The sequence below is a fragment of the Panulirus ornatus genome, chromosome 57 (assembly GCF_036320965.1).
Source record: "Panulirus ornatus isolate Po-2019 chromosome 57, ASM3632096v1, whole genome shotgun sequence".
Lineage (NCBI taxonomy): Eukaryota > Metazoa > Arthropoda > Malacostraca > Decapoda > Palinuridae > Panulirus > Panulirus ornatus.
The window spans coordinates 21,399,429-21,417,022 of record NC_092280.1 but is presented as its reverse complement, the minus strand read 5'-3'; the positions used below and the strand labels follow the sequence as shown (position 1 = coordinate 21,417,022).

The 17,594-nt window shown below is 36.7% G+C and overlaps 2 protein-coding genes across 3 annotated transcripts in view; one reads left to right on the top strand and one right to left on the bottom strand.

Annotated features, from left to right (window-relative positions):
* Window positions 1-15,224, bottom strand: part of alph (protein phosphatase alphabet) — a 217,465-nt gene extending 202,241 nt beyond the window's left edge. The window contains exon 1 of the mRNA XM_071694620.1: window positions 14,816-15,224. The gene's annotated coding sequence lies outside the window, so the exon portion shown is untranslated. The remainder of the gene's footprint in view (window positions 1-14,815) is intronic.
* Nagk (N-acetylglucosamine kinase) overlaps window positions 1-17,594 on the top strand; it is a 90,406-nt gene that overhangs the window by 67,825 nt on the left and 4,987 nt on the right. Inside the window, exons 7-8 of one of the 2 annotated variants that reach the window (XM_071694635.1) lie at window positions 2,925-3,099; window positions 7,147-7,308. In XM_071694635.1, the coding sequence (XP_071550736.1) occupies window positions 2,925-3,099; window positions 7,147-7,308 (337 nt within the window). The remainder of the gene's footprint in view (window positions 1-2,924; window positions 3,100-7,146; window positions 7,309-17,594) is intronic. The other variant, XM_071694636.1, reaches the window with a different exon arrangement.

Below are 17,594 nucleotides of genomic sequence, written 5' to 3'. Positions count from 1 at the left end.
GCAAAAATGAAAGTGGATTACAAGAAGTGAGAGACTGTTAATGCTTAAGCACCTGGTAGTGAAAGGAGTAAGAAAGAGATGAAAGTGTCTTGAAAGTAGGTGAGTAAGTGCATCAGCAATTGGATGGAGTAACAGAGATGGGTGATGATGTGGCAGTTAAGGGTATAATTAGGAGGGCATGGATCACCCATTATGAATGAAAATAGTGAATAACTTATAGAGATGCATGCTGGAAAATGATTGGTGATTGGGAATGACTGGTTTTAAAAGGACATAAATAAGTATACTTGGGCGGAGCAGGATTTTGGTATGTGGGAATTATTGGATTCGACTGATAAGCACAATATAGAGAAACTTCTGGATGTGAAAGTGCTGAGAGGTTGCAGCTGATGGGATGCCTGATCACTGGTGGAGTCTAGGGTTAAAGTTTTATGAAGCTTTATGAAAAGAGGAATGGATATGAGTGGGAAAAGGGTAGTAAAAGAATGTGAGCCTGGAAAAAAGGCTTGTGTGAGGAGATAACACAAGAGATTTGTGGAAAAATGGCATTAGGTAAGAGGAAATGAAACTTGGAGAGTGCGTGCAAAATGGGAGACATTAGGGAAGCAGTGCCTACATGTGCAGAATGTGTGGCATGTGGACGGTGGGAGGTGCACATGTGAAAAAAGCCAGCGAGAGGTGGGATGAGGAAATTAAGATGTTAGTGAAAGAGTAGAGACAGGTGTATGGGTATTTTCAGTATGGAAGTAATGCAGGTGATTGAGAGAATACAAGAGGAAGCAGCAGATCAAGAGGAAGGTGCAGGAGTTGAAAAGGAGGGCAAATGAGAGTTGGGGTGAAAGAGCACCAGCAAACTTCAGGGAGAATGAAAAACAAAATATTTTGGAAGGAGGAGAACAAGAAACCAAATGGGAGCATCAGTGAAGGGTGCAAGTGGAGAAGTGGTAAAAGGGAAAGAACTGAAGAGATGGAGTATTTTGAAGGACTGATGAATGTATTAGGTTACAAGGTAGTAGATATTCGATGTTTAGGAGTGGATGAGATTGCAGTTGAATTTCTCAAGAAACAGGGTGACATTGGTGTTGACAGGTTAGTTAGGCCCCTGAGGATTGGAGGAATGCCATTACATGAAGGCAAGGAGAACAATAGTGAATATTACATAAGTCTGTTGAGTATACTGGGAAGTTGTATGAAGAAGTGATGATTGATGCACAGAGCATGAGACTGGGGTAGAACAATGTGGCTTTAGGAGGGGGAGAAGATGTGTGAATCAAGTGTCTGATTTGAAGAATTTGTGTGAAAAAGACAGAGAAGGAGAAGGATTTGTATGTATTATACACCTGTTCTGGATAATTGCAGTTCTTTGGAGAACTGTAAATCAACAGTATTATTATACACTTCCAACCCAAAGCAATCTTACCCATTATGTATTGTCTGAAGGTACAATCTACTGATATTTCATGGAATTAAATATTATGTAATCCCCCTACTGTATTCTCTCCGTCCCTTCTTGTCATACTGGGTTAAAGGTTGAACTATGATTATTAAGTTTCATCTCCACCACTCCCTCAATATTTGGGGTGCTGCAATCTTGTAAACTGTCAGTGAATTTCTACTCCTTTCCACCATTTGTTTCCACCTATTTGTTCTGTGCGGGAAGGTTATTTTGCAGTTGTGGTGACCCATCACTTGAACATTCTGTCTTACAACTTCATTTTCTAAATGCTGTCTACATTAACAATGGCTTCAGTCATTTTATTCTATTCATTCACCACTTATCTGCTATTAAAGTACTTCTTTAAGCTTTTTTTAACAAGTTTCTTTCTTAATCTCATGTTATGTCCTTTGGTTGCTCTAACCCAAAATCTCTAGACGAACTGCTCTGGCTGTTTCCTCAATCTGTTAAAATATTCAGAAGTTCTGATCCTGTCACCACTCATTCTCCTCTCTTCCAAGGTGGGCAAAATCAAAGTCTCTAGCCTTTCTTTGTAACTCAGCTCAGTTAATTCTCTCTTAATCGTTGCTGCCCTCCTCTGGACTTTCTCTGTTAGCTCTTTATGCTTCTTTCTGTGCAGTAACCAGACATGAAAAGTATATTCTAGTTCTGGCCTTAGGTATGATGTGAAAGCTTGCTGAATCATACCATAGTAATGTCTGCTGCAGCACATTAATGGTGACCCAAATCCATTTTGATAAGGCTCCTCTGACAAGCATCCTTTGTTCCCTTATGAGAGGGTAATTTTCTTTCTATTAAAGGAGTCTTCCCTCTTTTTCCTGCCTGAAATGTCAGCTTCTTTGCTTGCCTTAAATTTTATAGTGTCAGACACTTTCTTGAGGTCCAAAAACATATGGTCTACCCATCCTTTTGTTTTTGTGTGTGTTGTATATCACAGGAAGGGTCCCACTTCTTAAAATCTTTATCATACAGTTTTTTTTAAGTTTATGGGCAATGTTGCATTCATAGTTTCGTAATTTAGCTTGTTCCTCTATCCATTAGTTTATTGTAATGGAAGTTCGCATCTTTTGAGCCACATGTTATTTGAATCTGAGTTTATCCTTAAATTGATTTGAGCTAGGCATCGTTTGTAGATGGATATTTATGCACCAAGTTTTGCATCTCAGTTTCAAGCCTGGATGGTGACTGAAATTGCAGCACTTGTTAATTTCTTCCAACAGACATTCATCCTGAAGTGAGAGGACATTTGTGTGAGTTTTCCACGAAGGAAATAGAGGGGCTTTTAGCTAGATTTAGAGGACTAGGTAGAAAATTATCCTAAATTGTTTGTCTTCAGATCGTGCGGTGATTTTGAACACCAACTCTATCAGCATCAGAGATTGACTAATATGATGTATATTTCATGTCTTATGTAATTTATGTATCTGCATGAAAAAGCAAAAATGTCAAAGTAATCCATTTCTTGCAGGTTTGGAATGCTTCACCATGTTTACATTTCATTTCAAAAATCTAAGTTTGCAAGTCTTACTGCCAAGATAAGTGAAGGAGCATCTCAAGGTGATGCCATGTGTGCTCGTATCTTGTATGATGCTGGATATGCTTTGGGTCGTCACATTGCTGCTCTTTCTAGGAATGTTCATAAGGTAAGAAATTTTATGAAGTTTTAAAATCCCTGGATACAGTTATCATTTGTTGATAATGAACTCTATAAAATCTCAAGGCAAAATACTTTTATGAAAATCTCAAGGATAATTACTTTTATCTTTACATTACCCCAGAACTCCTTTCCAAAAGAGTTTAGGTTCTAACCCAGGAAGCTTTTTCCATGTGCTTCTAAATCTGGGACAGGATGAACTACTTTAAAATGAGAAGTTCTCTGATGAGAATGTACTCTGATTTGTCAACTGACAATGATACAGCTTCACCAAAGATGACCATTCATACATAGTGTATGTTCAAGAAAGCAGGATCCAGTAACACCAATCACTTTTGATGTAATCTAACCATAAATAACTGTATGTTCAAGCAAGCAGGATCCAGTAACACCAATCACTTTTGATGTAATCTAACCATAAATAACTTTATACTTGAACTAAATCAAAAGATTTCTGAAATCTATTGTGAATAAAGACTAAATCTCACTAAATGCTAGTATTTTCTTGCACTCAAGATTCCTGTACAAGATAATCAAAAGCACCAAGAATAAAACACTAATTCAACTATTAAACTGAACAAGTACAGTTACTAGTTTCAGGTTAGGTTAGGTAAAAAAAAAAAAGAAAAAAAAAAAAGAAAAAAAAAAAAGTTCCCCTCTTTAAGGGCTCCTTACTGTGGCATTTTCAACAAATCTTTAAAAGTTTTATAATCTATGTTACCTTTTTTCTGAAAAAAAATATATATGAATTTTTTTCATACGCATTTGCCATTTCCCGGGATTGCAAGGTACCAAGAGGAACAGATGACCAAACTTTTGGTCATCTGGAAAGCAAAAATGTGTATGTTTGAAGGAATAGTGGCTCTGACAGTGTTATATGGTTGCGAGGCGTGGGCTATACATAGAGTTGTGTGGAGGAGGGTGGATGTGCTGGAAATGTGATGTTTGAGGACAATATGTGGTGTGAGGTGGTTTGATCGAGTAAGTAATGAAGGGGTAAGAGAGATGTGTGGTAATAAAAAGAGTGTGGTTGAGAGAGCAGAAGTGGGTGTTTTGAAATGGTTCAGTCACATGGAGAGAATGAGTGAGGAAAGATTGACAAAGAGGATACATGTGTCAGAGATGGAGGGAACGAGAAATGGGAGACCAAATTGGAGGTGGAAAGATGGAGTGAAAAAGATTTTGAATGATCGGGGCCTGAATATGCAGGAGGGTGAAAGGAGAGCAAGGAATAGAGTGATCTGGAAAGATGTGGTATACCGGGGTCAACGTGCTGTCAGTGGATTGAACCAAGGAATGTGAAGCATCTGGGGTAAACCATGGAAAGTTTTGTGGGGCCTGGATGTGGAAAGGGAGCTGTGGTTTCGGTGCATTATCACATGACAGCTAGAGACTGAGTGTGAACGAATGTGGCCTTTGTTGTCTTTTCTTAGCACTACCTTGCGCACATGAGGGGGGAGGGGGTTGTTATTTCATGTGTGGCGGGGTGGCAATGGGAATGAATAAAGGCAGACAGTATGAATTATGTACATGTGTATATATGTATATGTCTGTGTGTGTATATGTATGTATACGTTGAGATGTATAGGTATGTATATTTGCGTGTGTCGACGTGTATGTATATACATGTGTATGTGGGTGGGTTGGGCCATTCTTTCGTCTGTTTCCTTGTGCTACCTCGCTAACGCAGGAAACAGTGACAAAGCAAAATATATAAGATAAATAAAATAATTATCATTATTACGAGGAAAGGGAGACAAATGTGAGGTACAGAAATCAACGCAATGCAGGTATTGCTCAATTTTCAGCCTGTTTTAACTTGAAAGCTGTCTTACTTTTTTACTTACAAAACAGAATCTATTTAACAGTGAAAAAATGTCAGGTTTCTGCCATATAGCAAATTACCAAAAATGTTGCTATATAATCAGTTTACATTTCTGCAGTAAAACAATATCTGAGAATCTTATTAGTCTTGGAGAGAGGGGCAAGTATGCAGTCTGTAAGGGAGGAAAGTGCCTGAGAAGCAAGTCAATTGTTTGCTTATGATACAGCACTGGTGGCAGATTCAAGTGAGAAACTGCAGAGGCTGGTGACTGAGTTTGGAAGAGTGTGTGAAAGAAGGAAGTTGAGAGTAAATGTAATAAGGTTTAGCAGGATTGAGACAGGTGAGTTTGACTGGAGAAAATTTGGAGGAAGTGAAGTGTTTTAGATAACTAGGAGTGGATACAGCAGTGAATATAAGCATGGAAACAGAAATGAATCACTGAATGGGTAAGGGCATGAAGCTTCTGGGAGCTCTGGGGAAGGTGTGGAAAGATAGAATGATATCTGAGAAGGCAAAAATAGATATGTTTGAAGGTATAGTAGTCCAACAACATTATATGGATGCGAGGCATGGGCTACAGAAAAGGCCGAGTGGAAGAGGGATGATGTATTGAAAATGAAATGTCTGAGGACAATGTGGTGTAAGGTGGTTTGATGAACTAAGTTATGAAAGAGTAAGAGAGATGTGTGGTAACAAAAAGAGGGTGGCTGGGAGAGCAGCAGAGGGTGTGCTGAAATGGTCTGGCCATATGATGAGAATGAGTGAGGAGAGGTTGACAACGGGGATGTCAGAAGTGGAGGAACAGGGAGACTAAATAAGAGAAGGAAGGATGGAGTGAAAAAGATTTTTAATAATCACGACCTGAAAATGCAGGAGGGTGAATGGCACAAAAGGGATAGGGTGAATTGGAATGATGTGTTATACTGAGGTTACCTTGCTGGTGATGGACTGAACCAGAGCATGTGAAATGTTGGGGGTAAACCATGGACAGGTCTATATGGCCTGTTTGTGGATAGGGAGCTATGGTTTCAGTGTAATACACATTTCTGCTAGAGAATGGATATGAGTAGATGTGGCCTTTCTTCATCTGTTCCTGATGCTACCTCACTCATCTGGGTAATGGCAATCAAGTATGAAAAGAAATTATTATCATTCAATTCAAATCATGGTGTGATTGGAAACTTTGATTTCTTATATTATGTAAACTGGATAAAATGTACTTCATTTTGTAAAGTAGTTTGTAAAAGTTATCAATGAATGATGACTTTTTGTTCAGACAGTTCCTGTGTGAAATGCTTCCTATTCTTGTATCAAGTATTAAGAACAAGTAACTTATTCCAAGGAAACCTTAGAAATTTCAGCCCCAAATTTTCTTATTACATCATCAGATATCAAGAATCCAGCAACAGTACTCAGAAAAAGGGGTCTGCAACTCTCGATTTTTTTTGGCTGCATGGGGTAAGAAATTTTATATACAAGGCCAGGAAAATGACAAACAAAATATGTGATCACTGGCCAGCAAGCATGAGAAGGTGACCACGTTTCGACTTGATTAATTGCATTCGAATAAACAAGAAACAGAGATAAGCAAAAGAAGAAAATACTTGAAATAAGGGCAAATGATTCTAAAAGAACTGCATTACAGGATTACGATAATTGTGTCCTATTTTTTATTAACCTATTTCATTATACCTTACTTAATACTGAAGACAGACAATTTTATGCTGCTGTTTCAAATTGCCTCTTATGGTGCTAGTTCATTTCTGTTCTATATTTCTGAATGTACAATACAGTTCTGTATTTCTGCTCATTTAGTGTCTAAATTCTTTAAATTTCTGACATATCTTGCATGTGGCAGCTGAGGCTGATCACTGGCTAGTAAATTTGTGAAGTAGTTCACTGAGATTGCAGACCCCTGACTTAGAATATCTGCTAAAGAATTCCATTTTATATTTTGGCTTTTAAGTAAGAAATGAATTTAAGTCATTTATATCAAGAACTATGTATCTGTAAAAAGTGAGGGAGCTGCCACAGATAATGATACAAAAGTGAACAGCAAAAGAAAAGGAGGTATAGCATGAAAATAGGGCATGCATTTGAGATTAGGTGTGGTTTTAATAGAATTAGTCATTACAAATATTACACAAACTACCTGCACTGAAAAATTCATCAATCAACATCTTTCTCATTTAACTTTCTATTGTTTTCCAGGACCTGTATGCCTCAGAAACTGGACTACAGATAGTCTGTTCTGGGTCCGTGTGGAAATCTTGGGACTACATGCGCAAAGGTTTTGTAGCCGGAGTTCAGCCAAATTGTAAAAAAGACAGGATCATCCCCAAGTTCACACTTCTGAGACTTGCGGTCGGTGCAGTGAGTGTTATGTTGAAGCTGTTCTTCTTCTAAAAGAATAGCGTACTCATTCTCAATGATCTTACACTTGTACATATTGAACACTGTCTATACTCATTTGCTTGAAGTATTTCCACATTTATTAGAGCAGAAAGGACTTATTCTTTGTAGTGCCATATATTTAAAGCCCCTTATACCTACTAGTGCCATCAAGATTAAAGCTTGATGCTGGAAGTCAAACTACCCTAATAAAGAAACTGCACTTCATAGTAACTGATTTAAGGAATCCTCTCAAAGAAGTTAAAAATAATCCATATGAATTTAAATTAAGCACATATAAAGTTTACACTGCCATCCTAACCCAAGACTGCCTTTTGTGGGCTCCTGCAGCACTCACAAAGTGCCACATCACTGGGTGGGACTATAGGTTATTAAGTGCAATAATGTGTCAGTGTGTTTGTCTGTGCAGGGAAATGCAAGACAGTGAAGGAAAAGGTGTTCAGTCTTTCTTGTGATAGTTACATCTTGGACATAAAGGGTTTATGTGCTGAACCAGTGTTCAGTGTTGGAGAAACGAATGATGTCCATACACTTGCGCATATTATCAACATTACTATTATCATTATGTACAAGTGGAAGTTCAGCAAAGGAGGAGGGAAGAATACAAAATATGTAAGCAGAATAATAAGAAGCTGATAGAGGAAAGCAAAGAAAGATTAGAAGATTTTGGAGGGAGGTTAAGTGAAAGGATATGGGATAATAAGAACCTATACTGGAGGAGGTGAAAATGGAGAGATGGATGTAAGAGTGGAAATGTTAATATGAGAAGAAAGGAAGGAGAGTTGCTGAATCAAAAGTAGGAAATAAAGAAAGATGGAAAAAGTATTTTGAAGAACTGATGAATGTGAGAGAAGGAGAGGCAGCAATTTTTACATGCATTGGTATCGAGGATGGAAGGAGGAGTTTGAATGTAGAAAACTTGGAAGAAAATGGAGTGTTTTAGATACTTGGGAGTGGATATGGTAGCAAATGGAGCCATGGGAGCAAATTAGTATGGGGGCTAAGCTCCTGGGCACAATGAGAAGTGTATGGAAAAAGAACTGAATGAGGGATTGTTTGATATTATAATAGTTCCAGTGGTGTTGTATGAATGTGAGGTGAAGGCCATAAGTAACAAAAAATTTGGATGTGCAGGTAATAATATGTCTAAGGACAACCAGGTGTGAGGAGGGTTGACTGAGTAAAAAAGACACTGTAAGAGAGGGGGCAAGATAGTAGGAGTACAGGTCAGAAAGCCAAAAAGGATGTTCTGAAATGGTTTGGACTTCAGGAAAGGATGAGTGGGGAGAGGCTGGTTATGAGGATATATGCGTCAGAAATGGAGGGACAAGGAGAAGGGGTAATACAAAAGTGGAGATGGAAGGATGGAATGAAAAATGTTTTGAGGAGTTGGGGCTTGAATGTGAAGGAAGGTGGGAAGCATGTTTGGGAGACACTAATTAAGAATGATGTTTTCTACAGAGGGCAACATGCTGTTAATGGGCTGAACCAGGGCTTATGCAATAATATATGTGGCATATAGGAGGCAATATGATGTTAATAGGCTGAACCAGGGCTTATGCAATAATATATGAGGTATATAGGGGGACAACATGCAATTAATGGACTAAACCAGGGCTTATGCAACAACATATGGGGTATATAGGAGGCAACATGCAGTTAATGGGCTGAACCAGGGCTTATGCAACATCCAAAAGATTAAAAGTATGGTTGGAGAAAATACCAGATGAACCCAGAATAGATGACTATGCCAAAGGAGTACCTGCTGGGGGTAGCAAGAATACTTCCCACATATTCCCTGCATGTCGTTAAAGGCAACTAAAAGGGTAGGGAGCTGGAAGGCTGGAAATCCTCTCCTCCAGTTTTTACTTTTCCAAAAGAAGGAACAGAGAAGGGGGCCAAGTGAGGATTTTCCCTCTTTGGCTCATCCATTCCCGTCACCACCCCGCCACACATGAAATGGCACACACACACACCCCACGCAAGTAGCGCTAGGAAAAGACAAGAAAGGCCACATTCGTTCACACTCAGTCCCTAACTGTCATGTGTACATGTGACGAAATCACATTTCAGTAGTTCATATAATTTCCTTTAAAATGTAATTTATCTTTCTCGCTCTCTCTCTGTATTTATATATATATATATATATATATATATATATATATATATATATATATATATATATATATATATATATATATATATATACACACAACAAGCAAGACAAGTGATGGGACAAGGAGAGGTAGTTGAAAGAACATTGTTCTTCAACAAATAAGTAGTGAACATTCCCAAATCATTCTTCCCTTCCCCTTTGAGTTTAGTTCACTTTGAGCCAGAACATCTTGTTTTCTTTCCCTAAATATATGACCTACCTTCCCCTTCTTCGCATCCTGGCTATATGCACACCTGTTCAGACACCCCAGCCTACACCTTCAAGAAGGATAAACATTCCTTGCTCCTTCTTTCGTTCCCACCTTGAAAAGTTTAAGTGGAAATAGAAGAGGGTTTCCTGCCCCCCAGTTCTTGCCCCTTTTACTGTAATCACTTTCTATCACAAGCAAGGAATACCAGGGAGTACAGTATTCTTTATCCCATAATTATCAATATATAGGGGAGAAAGAATAATGCCCACATATCTCCTGCATTTCATAAATGTTAACAAAAAGAGCCAGGAGCAGGAAATCCTCCCCTCCTGTAATACTCTCCAAAAAAAGGGGACAGAGGAAACAGTCACTGAGGAATTTTTTCACTGACTCAATCATCTGTTCTGGACACTACCTTACTCATGCAGAAAATATCGAACATGTATGAACAAACAAGTAATATCATTATGACAGTAACATGCTGAAGAGGTAAACATTAAAGAGTTATGAAAGAAATAATGATAATAATAATAATAATAATAATAATAATAATAATAATAACAATAATATTGATAATAATAATAATAATGATAATAATAATAATAATAATAATAATAATAATAATAATAATAATAATAAGTAATACACCAGTGATGTTTCATCTTGAGGCACTTATGATTTAAGGTAAAATAACTACTAGTGACACATGCTTGGTACTTACGACAGATCTGAAAAAGATGAGATGATTTGAGGCCCTGATCATGGCAAGAAACTAGTGGCCCTAATGTGCATATTCAAATAATGTTATTGAGGAAGGTTACACACGACATCAGCGTTTGATGTTTACAAGATTGGCATATTTCTTTAAAGCAATCAAGTCGTGACATTGACTAGCAAGGAAGAAAAGACCGCTCCATGTTCAATGCAGCCAAAGACTTCTGACACTTTCTTGGGAGGGAAGGCTGAGAGAGATTCTAAACTTAAGCCCTTGCTGGTGTTTCATATAGAAAACCTTAAGATTATGAAAGGCTATATAAAGTCAGTATTTTGGTAAAAGGCAAAAAACACTGTCTGCCTTCCCCATACAATGTTATGCTTACATACTTTGTCATCTCTCCTTTGGTCTTGATTGCCATCTGCAGATGTTTGGGCATGGTATTGGCATGGTTCCTGAAAATATTCTAAGTCCATGTTTTTGGTCTATTGGGTCTTGATCTGAATGAGGTGAGGCACTGAGGAGCTGCAGGAAGCTGCAGTCTACTTGTGTGCTCTGAGCCCCACTGTGCCTAGAAATCTCAAGTGTACCCACATTTTCTTGCATTTACACAAGAATTTGGACTTCCTCTTCCTTCGAAAGATAAGAACCAACCAACCATCTTGAAGAAATACAGCCCCCAGAAGTGGATTGCTGGTGCTGATACTGTTAGAAACACAAGTTTTAGCAACCATACGTAAGATGACTTCGTGCTGAGAGCATCATATGCTTGTAATCATAATAAACCTTATATATTGCATATGAAAAAAAAATTGGGGGGATTGCAGTGTCCATAAGACACTGTACCCGTGATTTGGCAACAAGTGTTCAGTCATAATTCTAGGGGTGATGCAGACAACTATGGAGTTTCGGCTTCCTTGAAGTGATTTCCACTCTACCTAATTGCACTATACAATTCTCTCATCACCATATTTTTGTCATGTTTTCATTAAATATTGTCTAAATTGAATGACATGAGAAAATGGAAAGCTATTTTTCACCCATTTCTTGTACACTTCAAAATTTAGTTAGCTATGAAAAAATTGGTCAGGAACCTAACTCTGCATAAATACTGTATTTCAATTGCTCGACTTACAATGATTCAACTTGAGACCATTTTTCCACGTATGTAACCCAGTCACAAGTTGGGATACAGGACAAATTATAGTAATTTTGATTATCATGTAGGTGGTGGCCTACTGTTTTCTCTTCAATTATGAAAGCTTGTAATTATTAATAAGCAAATGTGAGTGCAAGGTATAGCTAGGTATGCAAAATTTGGTATATTCATCTTAGAAACAAAGAAAAACTTCAAAATCTCCCTAGTTAGATGGAAAGTATACTACACAGTTATGTGATTCTTTGAAAATACCATAAAAGCTTGTAATTCAACATGACAGAATTAAAGTAGGAATGTTTATCTGGCTCTAACAATAGTTTTAAGTTCCTTTACTACACTTTATGATGTTAGAATCAAGGAAAAATTATGATCATTGAGGATGTGGTCACCATTAGTATCGAGAGTGAGTACAATGTTAAGTTTGTGCATCTGTAGTTAAGATAACTCATTTGTCGGTGTTATAACATTAATGACTAACACTTTTCAAGGTGAACAGTTTTGTTCTCATTGATGGGAATGATCTAGATATTCTGTCTGTGAATGTAAAATGTATTCTCTGTAACCTTGCATGTTTTGAAAGGCAACTAAACAGGTGGTTTGAGGAGGGTGACCATGAGGGATTTTCCTTGAGGAATAAATAATTGGTGCACAGCACCTCTGTCTAAGAAAGATTTCTGGCTATACATAAATGTTCTATCAAACAGAGAATTAAAACGGATGTAGCAAAACACCGAAATTAGTACATTTGAACTAGGTGAAGGGGGCCAGGTGAGGATATTCCCTCTAAGGCCCAGTCCTCTGTTCTTGGCGCTACCTCGCTAATGCGGGAAATGGCGAATACTATGAAAGATATATATATATATATATATATATATATATATATATATATATATATATATATATATACACACACACACACACACGTCGTAACTATCAGATCAGTTCCCCAAATACCGATGAACATCCGAGTAAAATGAAAGTTTTTTCTTTTTTTAAGACCATTATAAAAGAAAAATAAGACACCTAAGAAATGTGATGTAACCCTTAACCTGGGAGAAACTAAAAGCTTGTGGTGGTTCCGTGCTGGTAATATAACCATAAGCGCGCCTTAGTATATAATAATGCCTGGTGAAACGCATTTAAATCCCGGTACAGTACCTCCTATTTTTTCAAGTGTGGGTACACTTGAATTTTATCTGAAGATAAGGTCCACTTATTCCACATTTCTCCACTGCTTTTGGAGATGTTTTCTCGGTTTCAGTATGACGTTTACTGTGATATTAAACGTGTTTGTTAAGTCATGGCTGATCTCTGTACTTCCTTATTCCTAAAATACGATGATTTATATATTACTTTTGTTTTTCAACATACTCCAGTTCATACTTAGAAACACACATACATAACAAAAATCTATAAATTCGTGAAATGATCGACCCCGTGATCTCGGCAAGCGACAGAGAATAAGCAATAATGTAGTCTAATAAACTTAACTTGCATGAAAGGAGTGGAAAAGAGAACGCAATCTAATGGAGATAAAGACTTAAGTTATACATGCAAGTTGGTTATCGAAATATAACATAGTGGAATACACCATATATGACAACAGAAATGCATTTAAGTGATGACAAGGACATCATTTTCATTTACTGTCTTGGAAGTGACTTAAGTTGATAAACAAAAAAACATGAAATAAAGTGTTTTACTCAACAATATATCTGCTGACCGAGAAGAGATGTAACACTTAACCATCTAATACACAGTAGAATCAGTGTCACTTATAATCAACTGACTTTATTAAGTTTGTGTTTAGCTCGACTTTCTTACGCTTGACTATTTTCTTTGTTACTAGACTAATTCAACTCTTCCCTCATTGTAATGAGAGATAATGTCAGTAAAGAGAAATACAACTAAAATGGTACGAAATATATCAAACGAAAGCGCAAGTACGATTTCAGATCGTAAATTCGGTTTTACCTTTTTCAAGTATCGTAGACTAATAAGGTCAGAACATAGGTACAATTTTAAAGATGATTTCATGCAAAATATTCTATGTAGAATAAATTCAATAATGCTCATAGCTCAACAAAACGTTTCTAATACTGAACTAAACCAATAAATCAGTGCAAGCTATAATTAGAATGTTTTAGTGACCATTCCTTTCATCCCTGGGTACATGAAAGAACACAGAACTTACTTAATTCGTATCCTATAAATTTTATTGGTTCCGTTAAATGAATAAATGATAGAAAAAAATTATCAACGATCGCGTTATTAATCATCATCAACACTAGTCATATGGTCCGAGATCACAAGGTTTACTGATGTCATATTTTCATTTATTTGTAGTTTAATTTTTTATGCGTGTGGATTTCTCTGAATGTCCTAAAGTAGAATGAATAACAAAACTTTAAGACATTAATAACTACATAATAATTCAACTAAGATACGGAAATAATTACGATATGGGCCAAGATGATCAAACTACGTAAATATCCTCAGAGGCATTGAAGATAGTGAAACAAGATGGACATTATCCTAATATATATATATATATATATATATATATATATATATATATATATATATATATATATATATAAAGGCAAGTGTACCCAAGAGAGCTGACACCAACATAGGCAAATGTACCTAAGAGATGACACCTACCGTCAGGGAAGACATGTTGTTAACGCAGTCTTACCTCTTAAACTACATTTTTTTTTTATTCTTCCATTGTGAAGGCTAATTTGTTTAAGGTCTTTTATATGGTTCTTCAACTTCCTGAGAATAATAGTTTTTACGCTGTATTTCATCTCGTAATGTCATTCGGTCTTCAATGGCCGATTTGGTGAGAGCACGAAAGCAAAATCATCTTTTGACCAGTTATTTTTTTTTTTTTTACATATTTTACCAAATCAGATTTCAAAAACCTAGGCAGCAGAGATGGCATACGCAGTTTGAATCTGGGACATTTCTTCAGGGTTTTAGTTGCACCAGAAATACACACACAAAAAAAATCAATTTCCGAGTCTTATCTGACGAAACCCTCCAACAACACGCCATACAACTTTAATTAACACGTGTCCCATGTTAATTACTCTTTTCCGCACCTAACATCTGCCAGTCCTCCCCATGCCCTTCCACACCGGAATCAACTTCAAAAAAAGATGAAAGATAAATGGTTACTGCATTCTAGAAGTACTACAATATTGTACGTAAATCAACACTCACCAGCGGTGGTTGACCATTCAAGTTGGACGAGCAAACAAGCTGCTGCTTATCTAAACGACCATCACGTGACAATGTTCACTTCTCCGTAATGAAGACTCGCTATCCAAAGTGAGGCTCTTGTCTTTGGAGCATAGCCTCACCACCAGGACAGTCCTGCAATGTAATATTTTCCAGCTTTTCCCAGTGCATCACAAGATCATTCAAACGTTGTTTCCCAGTGCGTCCAAAATCTTCCACTTCGGTTTCAGTGATCTTTCGTAACTTTAATCCCTTTCGGCCACTTCCTTCACACATTAATAAAGGCACCATAGCAAGGTTATACTCACTAAAAAAAAAAGACGGAAAAATGTTACTAGAACGAAGGTCAGCAACGTACTGGCACGGCCGACAGTGATGAACTGAACCTACATGTGACCCGCGGACCACCACGGACTGGACTGGCAGTTAGATGTCTGCTGCACTCATGACAAACTAGTAACTAGTTGACCTATATCATTTCTTCTCGTATGTGTTTGTACTGAAACCAAATATCTACTTTGTGACTATTATTGTTATGCTTTCCTTATCAAGTGATAAAAGTTATGAAAATTCGTTGTCATTACGCGTTTTGAGATGTTTCCATTAAAAAAAAAGTTAAAATTTCATTAATATTCTTATGAGTTTGTAGGAAACAGAATACAGATTATTTACAATATTTGACTATCCATAATATTACCAAATACGATTTGCATCACTAGCATAAGAGGAATGAATGATGAATGAGTGCTGGTGTTTCTACCACTGCTCGAGACTTCAACACAACCATATCCTATGCATTCTGCATTCTTTCTCTATGCATGGGACTAACTGTTTTATATTATACATTATTACCTTTATATGCGGTACAAATACACGCGAGAGGAAAAATAAGATATCTGGAATCATCCTTAGTGCCTCATCATTTCTAATATGGAATCCACTACGTTTGTAGTGAAATAAGAAATAACCTGGTCAGCGTGACCCACCAACCTCATGGGTGAGGGCAAAGGGGAAACTGATTAGAAGCATCTTTGATTGCTTAATATCTTGACAATTTCTATTTTCAACTCGTGCAAAGTATCCTTCACCAATATTGTTTACCACAAACGTGAAAAAGTTAACTTTAGTAGTGATTTTAAGGGTATACAGGCCATGTTGGTCCCCAGCATCATCACCTCCTCCAGCTCGCTCTACCGTGAGGGCCCTCACTTGTACAGTTGGCTTTGAATGGTTATTACTGTCGATATATTCCCTCTTTTAATTTTTACATTCACTATTCGTACTATACGTCCTTAATTGGTATTGTTTCCGGCAAACGTTATAAAAAATCGATATTACTGATACAGAGGGCTCGCTCACTCTCTACACAAGGGGCTTATTTGATAATTTCCCTGTAAATATCTTCCCTTCTTAAATTCCCTATTAAGTATTCGTACAGATCCTATATAATAATCATTTGTTTACCACAAAAGAAAGAATATGGAGGGAAGGTATGTGGTGTAGGAGTAATAACCATCACTGTGCATTTGCTTTCAACCTCACTTATGGGACTGGCTGACAAGCTACATTAATCATATATTATTCGTCACTGAATAAAAATGCAGTGAATTATATAACTGTGAGAAAACAAAAATTCATTTCTTACACAGTAGTAATGTTTTCAGAGATACATAAATCTTTGTATTGAAATTAAATCTTTATACAATATATTACAAAATTACTAAAGACAGTATTAAGATGAATAAAGGCTTAATCTCTAGAATTAAATTAATCATTTAAATGGTCATGGATTTGAGAAAATGTACTTATAATAAAGCTATGTTATGGATAGAGGTGATGATGAGTGTTCTGTTTACAAAATATAAGTTGTTTATGGAAGGGTAATGGCTAGATTTAGAGTCTATCTATATGATGAAGTGTTAATAAAAAAAGTGGTGAATTACAGAATATTAACAGATTTGGAATTTAACTGAATTCTTGAAATCTTTTGCATAAAGAGGTTAACAATTCATATATGTGAACAAAAGAAAGGCAATGTAGCATTTCAAGGGGATATACTAGATGAACTAACAGAGGTAGCGTACATGAAATGGAAGTGTTATGGAGACACATGAATGCATTGGTGGGGGAAGCCATTGAGGTATATGGAAGTGTAAAGGTATGATGTAAAGAGGAAAATTATGCTGGAATTAAGATGTAGGAAAGATGGTACAAGAAAATTTAAGAAAAATGCTTTCATGGAAAGTGAAGAGTTGATGGCAAATGAAATGAAAATACAAAAAATCCAGAATAAAAAACTTGTCAGAAATTTATAGGAGATGAATATTTCTAAAGTGAAATGAGTGTTAGGAGGGGGTCTGTGTGAAAACTGCAGGTCTGATGGGAGATGAGGTCTGAGAAAATAAATGTTACAGGATATGAAAAGGATTACAAAGGACACATATATTGGGATTTCAGACAGAGATGATAAAGCAATAAGAACTGCAACTGTCTGAAGCATACAGAGAAATTTGGAATTGTATAAAAGACTGCTAAAAGTTGGATATACCCAGATGATCAGGATTAGCAGTAGGAGAAATAATACAAGTACTTTACCTATGTCAGTGCTTTGCTTTTGGGATATGAGCTTCAAAATAAATATCTTTCTTTTCGAGTTTTATATTCAAATGAAGAAGACATTTTGCTTCATGGGATACATACTTATGAGCTACATTAATGAAGCAAAAAACTAATACCCCAGAAACTGTAAAATTCATTTGTT